This window comes from Gymnodraco acuticeps, unplaced genomic scaffold (genome assembly GCF_902827175.1).
Source record: "Gymnodraco acuticeps unplaced genomic scaffold, fGymAcu1.1, whole genome shotgun sequence".
Classification (NCBI taxonomy): domain Eukaryota; kingdom Metazoa; phylum Chordata; class Actinopteri; order Perciformes; family Bathydraconidae; genus Gymnodraco; species Gymnodraco acuticeps.
This window is the reverse complement of record NW_022990914.1, coordinates 199,843-208,089: the sequence shown is the minus strand read 5'-3', so window position 1 is coordinate 208,089 and position 8,247 is coordinate 199,843. Positions and strand designations below refer to the sequence as shown.

At 38.3% G+C, this 8,247-nt stretch overlaps 1 protein-coding gene across 1 annotated transcript; it reads left to right on the top strand.

Moving 5' to 3' along the window:
• The first annotated feature begins 360 nt into the window (after positions 1 to 360).
• On the top strand, positions 361 to 5,828 carry LOC117557979 (fucolectin-5-like). Its single transcript, XM_034233930.1, has 6 exons — positions 361 to 619; positions 1,368 to 1,443; positions 2,957 to 3,242; positions 4,041 to 4,189; positions 4,854 to 5,133; positions 5,630 to 5,828. The coding sequence occupies exons 2-6, from the start codon at positions 1,380 to 1,382 to the stop codon at positions 5,781 to 5,783; spliced, it is 933 nt and encodes a 310-aa protein (XP_034089821.1). The 5' UTR covers positions 361 to 619; positions 1,368 to 1,379; the 3' UTR covers positions 5,784 to 5,828.
• Positions 5,829 to 8,247: the final 2,419 nt, after the last annotated feature.

The window sequence follows — 8,247 nt, the reverse complement described above, 5'->3', positions numbered from 1 at the left end:
CAAGGCGTAATAGTCCGAATAGTCGATGAATCGTTTCATTAATCGATAATCAAATTAGTCGTTTGTTGCAGCCCTAATTTAAATGCACATTGAAAAAAAAATCAATTTAGGGCAAATAAATTACATTAGAAAATAGAGTTTTATTGACTTCACCATTGGAACCCTTTTTACAGTGTAGCCAGTTTGGCCTAGCCCTATTGTTTGAAGCAGAATTGTATTTACTGTATGTTTCTAAATGGCAGTCTATATATTTTATCGACAATAACGAAGCTACTGTAGCACCAGATGAAATAAACATTTTTTAACATCAGTAGAAGAAGTTGCTGATCCCGGATCTTATTATCACGGTCTGCTTCTCGCCATACGTGCTGCACCTCAGTACTTTTCCACTGACCCCGCCTCCACCTCACCCGACTGGACAGCCACACCCACACCGTCAGCTCACCTGGGCTCCTTGCTGCTTTTCATCTCCAATCAGCTAGTATATAAGCCTCTCCTGCACACTCACTCATTGCCAGATTGTTCTTTGAACTCAGGCAAGACTCTTCTGATTCCCAGGAAACCTGCCAGCCTTCTATCACTCACCTTGAGATCATCTTCCATCCCACAACTATACAGTGTGAGTACATATATACAAACTTCAACAAACTTGCTAACGCATGGTTTGACAAAATGCATTTTCCTTTGTTTTCACCACAACTAAAATGAACGAGTGCAGTTGCCATATTTGAGTGTGTGTGTGTGTGTGTGTGTGTGTGTGTGTGGTCAATGAGGGCCCTCGCATGCTCAAGGGCCCCTGGGCACGTGCCCAGTGTGCCCTGTGGTTAATCCGGCCTTGGCTGTAACATAAATATAGTGAAGTCAAAAGTACAACATTTCCCTTTGAGTTGTAGTGGAGTAAAAATATAGTGGCACTAAAATACTTTAGTAACGTTCAAGAACCTTCAATTTGTACTTAAGTACTGTACTTGAGTAAATCTACTTAGTTATTTTCCACCCCTGAAGTTTTTATATTTTCCAGACAGGTTACGAAAAATCATGTATTCTCAGAGAAGGAATATCAAAGTCAAGGATTTAACCGAGATCTTCCCCATTGCTAATTATTTAAAATAATATAATTTCTTCTTCTTCCTGAAAGGTCTTCATCATAAAGTATACATTCAAATTGCAGCTTTAATTTTATTAACAGTTGTATTAAATACGTTGAACTTTTACTTTTACTTCCCATTGGTCAAAGACATAAGGGGCGGTCTTAATGTTGAAATTCAATGCACTTAGATCAGATTTTCATTTCTTAAATGATGCCTTTCAGAAATAACAAAGAAACATGTTTTATGTTAAATATGTTCTTTTAATGACTATCCTAGGTCTCATCCAGAATGATGAAACTTAGTGTTTTCCTTCTCATGCTCCTCTTGGAGACGTGCTCTGCCTCCACTTATCGTGAGTATGAATCGTTTGTATATGACGTCTTCACTATAAAACATAACAGGGAAGTGAATGTAAGGCTGTCCGTGTCATGGTTTTGGATTTTTGTTTTCATTTTCCACCTTTTTTGTTTTGAAATGTTTTCCTCCTTGTGTCTTGTCTGATCCTACTCCCTGTGTTTGATTTCCTGTCGTTAGTTTCCCTCCTGTGTCTGATTGTGCCTCATTGTGTTCACCTGCCAGCTGTGTCTTGTCCTGTGATTACCCTTCTGTGTATTTAGTCTTGTCTTCCCCTGTGCTCCATGTCTGTTCGTCGTCATTTCATGTCCCTGTCGTCACCTGCTTGTCCGTGTCTCCTGCCTGTTTCCGTCTAAGTTTGTTCCTGTCTGTCGTGCTCCCCGGTTTTGTTTCCCCGGTTCGTGCCTTCGGTTTTTTATAATAAAGCTCGCTTTTTGTTACCTAACCTTTTTAGTCCTTTTTTAAACTGCACTTGGGTCCCATTTTCCACACACCCTGACAGTCCGTTAGCAAGAAAAGCAGGTTTATACAAAGTAAGTTTAATTGTCTAGATCAGAGGTTCCCAACCTTTTTTGTCTCGTTTACCTCTTGAGCTCGTCTCCATTCTATAAGAGCCCCCTCACTCATCTGTGATGATGCGCCTACATTGTTTCTTGTTAAACCCTTTTCTAGTTGTATTTAACCAAACTGCTCCTTAGTTGATGAGTCACCCTTAATACAAATGCATTTAATCTTGACCTTTACCCTTATTCTAGCAGTTTCAACATCTTTTGTTAAGACTAGAGCTTTTAAAGAGACACTCGACCTTGCTTGTCTTTCTTAAACTTTGATCGTTCTGGGGGAAGGACACCAAGCTTAATTAAATTGATTTAAAATGGTTTATTGTGTCCCCGTACCCCTGGTTGGGAACCACTGGTCTACTTTATAGCTTTATCTCCAAAATCCTTTGGATTGTGGATTGTAGTTTTTCAGCAGTAATGTACAAAATATTGTAATCTCACTGCTCACATTAGATACTGTATGTTTTGCTGCTCCAATAACTAGTTATTGTTATTGTGGTAATACTGTTTAAATGTAACTGTGAACACATCGCCATGTAAGAAATCCCAGCAAAGCGACACAAACAAATACAGAAAACACATTCAATCTCCAATTCATCAGCACGTGTTCAGCGTTTGGAAATAAAACACTGCATAGACATTAAAACACTGATAAACATCTTTATCAAGTTGGCAACACGTGCATGCTGAGGCAACATGCTGCAAATTCAGAAAGCGTAACCCAGCTCACAATGGAATAGTTTTTAATGATCACCGTTCTAATATCAAGTCATCATTTACTTTGTGAGAAACATGCAGCATTTCTCTGTTTGTAATTTGTGTTTTTTTCTGTTTTCTTTAGTTGTTGTTCGTTGAATATTCAGGACCAGTTATCTGTTGGAACACTAATGTAGCTTAAGCCATTTTCCAATGTGTGTATTATAATTATATAATCAACTGTCTCTTTACTAGAAAACGTGGCGTTGCGTGGGAAAGCGACCCAGTCAGACCGTTATAAAAACGTGTTTGGATCTGCCTTCAGCGCTATTGATGGAAACCGTGACAATCACTTCCATTCTGGATCGTGCAGCCACACTGATGCAGAAAGCAACCCCTGGTGGAGAGTGGACCTGCTGGAGCCCTACGTCGTCACCTCCGTCATCATCTCCAACAGACTAGACTGCTGTTCAGAAAGGCTCGACGGGGCACAGATCCACATCGGCAACTCTTTAGACAACAATGGCACATCAAACCCAGTGTAAGACATTTCCTGCAAACATTTTATTCATTTGTTTTGTGTAACTGTCTGAGCATTTTGTTTATTTTCTCCTCTCCCCTGTTAATTGCTCACCACCAGTAGACAGAGGTGTATTAAGATGCTTTATTTGAGTACAAGTACAGATACCCATAGTTTCTAAATATTTCATTACAAGGAAAAGTCCTGCATTCAAAAGGTTTCTTAAGTAAAAGTATTATCAGCAACATTTACTTAATGATTAAATGTACATATGTATGTGACATTTCTAGATATATTCATGTATTTTACAAGTTTAATTTATTTATATACTTTGACTGTTTTGTGACTTAAAGAGTTAGTCCCCTAGTTTAATTGTTAGAGATACATTTAGTTAAAAGTAGCTAAAGCTGTTTAATGAATGTACTGGAATAAAATGACATTATTTCCGTATTGAAATGTAGAAGAGTAGGAGGAGAAAGTAGAATTAAATGGAAATACTCAAGTTAAGTAAAAGCACCTCTGAATTGTAAATGTACTACCCACCTCTGCCAGTAGATTCTCATAGAAACTGTTCCTAAATGTTTCAACCATGTCATTTTACTTATTTGCATTGCTTATCAAAAATATTGGCAATGCTGAAGTGCGTTAAACTTGCATCGTCTTTAATATTTCGCAGTAGGTGCCCCTGATTTCAAAAAGGAGTCAGATTGTATAGAAGTCGATGATGAAATTACCTTTTATCTAACTGGTGAAGCCTTGGGGGTATAACATGTCATTCAAGTTCTTCTTTCTTTCTCACTTGTGTTCTCTTTCTTTTAGGGTTGGTACAATTTCTACAATCGAGGCATTGTACACTCTGACTTTCACTGATCGCGTGGAGGGACGCTATGTGACTGTGCATATACCGGGTGATGGAAAGTTCCTTACCCTCTGTGAGGTGGAAGTCTATGGGTACCATGCCCCAACTGGTGAGGGTTTGGGATCTTACATAAATAATGTGTGATTTCCATCTAAACAAGGAACTGTCATATCAGCCAAGTGGCTGAAAAGTTAACTCAATGCAGAAGTGCCTTAAACCTGCATTATTTCTAAAAGTCTGATTGTGTAGAAGTCTATGAACATTTGTCCTGCAACTCACTTGATGTATTACCGCTGGAAAGAGTGTAACTATTAGTTTATGATCTCAATTGTTTGTTTCAAGTCCTCTTCAATCTAGCATGATGTTCAAGTTGTAAAATATGGTCCCATTGATAGGAACAAGAGAAAGGATGTACCAGCCTCTCATGTCACTTATGATTACTAAAACAGGTCTTATCTTATTTAAAGTTTAATTTGCCTGAATGACACATTTAGTTAAACTTAGTGCAGTTGTAGTTATATATATATAACTTTAACTATAGACTCAATGTATTATAGACTATAAATATTACTTTAATTCCTCTTTTCCAATAACAAATAGTATATGGTAGTTATTTGTTTATATATGGTGGGGTTATCCCTTTTATGTCCTTCATCCTGACGGCAAATTAAATCACATCTTTTGAGAGTCATGAATAATAAAAAACAATCTGCATCAGGAGTCTTACATGTTATTGATTTAACCTAAATCTTTCTTTTGTTTTTTTGTTGCAGAAGAGAACCTGGCCATTCAAGGAAAAGCCGCACAGTCATCAGTGCATGGGAATGCCGATGCATATAAGGTCATTGATGGGAATCGGGACTCCAACTTGGGTCACCGTTCCTGCAGTCACACAGCCTGGGATTTGAACCCCTGGTGGAGGCTGGCTCTGCCCAAAACACACAAAGTGTTTTCTGTTAAGATAACCAACCGAGATTCATACCACGAACGACTCGATGGAGCCGAGATCCGCATTGGAGATTCTCTTGTAAACAATGGTGCTGAAAATCCCAGGTAACGTAGAGCCTGTCCTATTACAATACTAATATTAAAAAGTCACTAAATTGGTATTTTGTTGGAACACGTTTGAGGATCAATTCAGTTTTTCTCTCTCAAGTTTACCTGGTGCTACATTTTGGATTACAACTCCTTGTATTGCCAAGAAATAGGATTGAAGCGGAATACCCTTCATTTATGAATGATACCTGCAATTTGTTCTGATCTGATCACAGAAATGGACAAATACCAAGGTCGCCAAATGAAAGGCCTGATCGAGGGTCGTCAATTGTGATTCTGTGACATGATTTGAAAACATTTATTTAAACATTACTGAAATGTAAATATTGTTCATTATCAAGCCCTAATTAAAATATCTGCAACCAACATTCTAACCAAGTAAAGCGTAGAAACCTAATGACGCTTTGAGTGCATGTTGAACTTAAAATGAAAAGCCTATTACTTCAGTAAACCCTTCCTGAGGTTAACGTAGTGATTTCTGCTTCTTCTACAGGTTTGCTGTAATCACCAGCATCCCGGCAGGTGAAACTGTTGAGTTCCATGATGACAACGGGATGGACGGCCGCTATGTTTACATAGGTGTCCCCGGAAAAAGGGAGTACCTGACCCTCTGTGAGGTGGAGGTGTTTGGCTCTGCACTGGATTAGCATTCAATGTAATGGATTTGCAAACATGCTGTAATGTGTACACAATGCATCCAAAATAAAATGTGCATCTTAAATATCATTGTTTGCATGACGTCAAGATTTACTGGTGGAGATTGCAACAAAAGTCTGCCTTGACTTTTGCTTTTACACAGGGCTTGTACATCTTTTGGGAATGTAAGACCAGTGAAAGCAATGGTTCAGAAGGCAAGTTTTTTTTTTTTAAAATGCAGACAAAATAGACACATATTATAAAAGACATCTGAAAGCTTTCTTACCCAAAGTTAGATCAGAAGATCAATCCCCATCGTGTCTGTAAGAGGGGTATCTTGATCAGTTGTCTGTCAGCTAGCGGTCAGCTGGCTATTCCATAGCTGGGAGAGGGATACCTAAGTGAGGGCATTAGTAAATCTCGGGAAGAAAGCAATAAAACCTATTTCATTAAATATTGACTGGTCATTAATGTGCCACGAAGAAGGAACCTACGACTGCTACCATTTACATGAAATCTACTGCTATAAAAAGGTTGAGGTGACTTTTACAAAACCTACTAACTGATAGCTTTTGATCACTAACCGTTACAGCAACCCAAATACACAGCTTTAAAAACAAGACTTCCTTTGGCAAAAAAATGCAATAAGAAAGAAAGAGAACCTTGTTAAGGCCATACAGTTGTATTTTAAAAAAAGTTTGGGTATTTACAAAAAAGTCCTGACAGGGCACAGTTAGAGGCAGTCTACTTGTTTTGCCATTTAAAAAAAAAAAACACAACTCTTTCTGCAATTTTATAACTGGATGAGGAATGAAAGCTTGCCTGCTGAAAGCTGAATGATATGCAGTAAAGATTGTATTTAAAAGCTTCCAAACATGGGAACATCATTTTCCAAAGACTCTTTAAACACTGCTGGCCTCTAATGAAACATTTCAACAACTTTTGCATAAAAATACTTACACACAAATACATTATAAAAATAGCGTACTACAGAAAAATCTTTCCCCAGATCAACACTGTGCAGAACAATAGAATAAGTCAGATTGTGTCAAGATGCAAAGGGTATTGCTTCACAGTATGTGGACATCAATGATTGGGCCTGCCAGACAAAATGTACTAAAGTCAAAGAAAATAAATTCCTAACATTAAGAAATAATACTGATGTATGAACAGCATGTCTTTGAAAACATTGTTTCCAAAAGTAAAGATTCTATATGACAGAACCAAGGGAACAATAAAAAGCTAGGAAACCTTTGGCGTAATGGAACATTGCTGTATGAAAACAATGCAGCAGTAAAGATGGTTGGCAACAGTCCACAGATACTGAGAAGTCAGGGCGAAATGTCCAACCGCTCAGTGAATCAGAGCACCGCAAAGAGGGGGGACCGCTGGGCTTCGAGTAAAAAGCAGCAAAGGCAGTGACTGATCAAAACCTAGTGAAAGATCAACAGGTGCTGAACTAGTCCTTCTCACGGTGTTATCTGAGATCTTTGGAGACTTTGAGAATGTTGTAGATGTCGTTGGAGAAGACTGTGGTGAAGTGGGGTCGTGAGCTTCTGGACATGTGGGCGCAAAGGGGAACTTTACCAACGTTTTAGGAATCCTCAATGTCCCAGATCTCTGGCATGCTGCACCCGGGCCGGAGCGAAGAGAAAGGAAGACGAAGTTCATGAAAATTACACACTATTTGTCCTGAAATTCAAGTCAATTTAGATATTTTAAATGTTTATATATAATATGTATACACAACCATGTCCTAAAATGAACACATGAGTGGTCACCATCAAATACAGAACACAGGGTGCCATGATTTAACCATACAGAAACACTCTTTCCAGCACCAGTTAAAGAGGCCCTATTATGCTTATAGGGGGTTCCCCTCTTCTGTAGTGTGATATATAGGTTTTTGTGCCACATTAGAGGAGATAGAACTATGAACCTGAACATTTGCATAATATTTCCTCTTTAGTGCAAAATAAAATAAAATCCAGAGTTTAACCCCAGATCAAATGCAATGTAAATACTGTTATATTTTTACTATATATGTTTTATTATTTTTCTGCTTCGTCATTCTATACCTTACGGGGGGTTCTGAATAAATCAGTGATTTTAGCACATTTTGGTGCTTCCTCCTCGCTTCTTTCTTTTCTCCCTTTCCCTCTGCGCCACCTTTTTTTTTGCAGGATGGGGTCCATCCTTCCACAATAATTAACCTTGCCGTCGGTTTCAGTCGGTACAGTTCACACTAATTTTAAAGCATGTGACTTCAAATGTCCACTGAAGCTTCTGCTACGCCGATGAGATGATTAAATGATAGAAAATAAAATAATTCACCTCAGTGCTCCACATAGATCTCATGTGACCTTCATGCGTTGTTTTTCACTGTTTAAACTTCCACTGGTGCTCTTTGAATTGCTTCATCATCTCTTCTGCAATGGTTTCATGTTTTTTTTTCAAAATGGGGAATTTGCACCA

Coding starts and splice junctions, on each gene's coding strand:
- LOC117557979 (XM_034233930.1), top strand. CDS start 1,380: ATGATGAAACTTAGTGTTTTCCTTCTCATGCTCCTCTTGGAGACGTGC. Junction 3,243..4,040: donor AATGGCACATCAAACCCAGT/GTAAGACATTTC, acceptor TCTTTCTTTTAG/GGTTGGTACAATTTCTACAA. Junction 4,190..4,853: donor TGGGTACCATGCCCCAACTG/GTGAGGGTTTGG, acceptor TTTTTGTTGCAG/AAGAGAACCTGGCCATTCAA.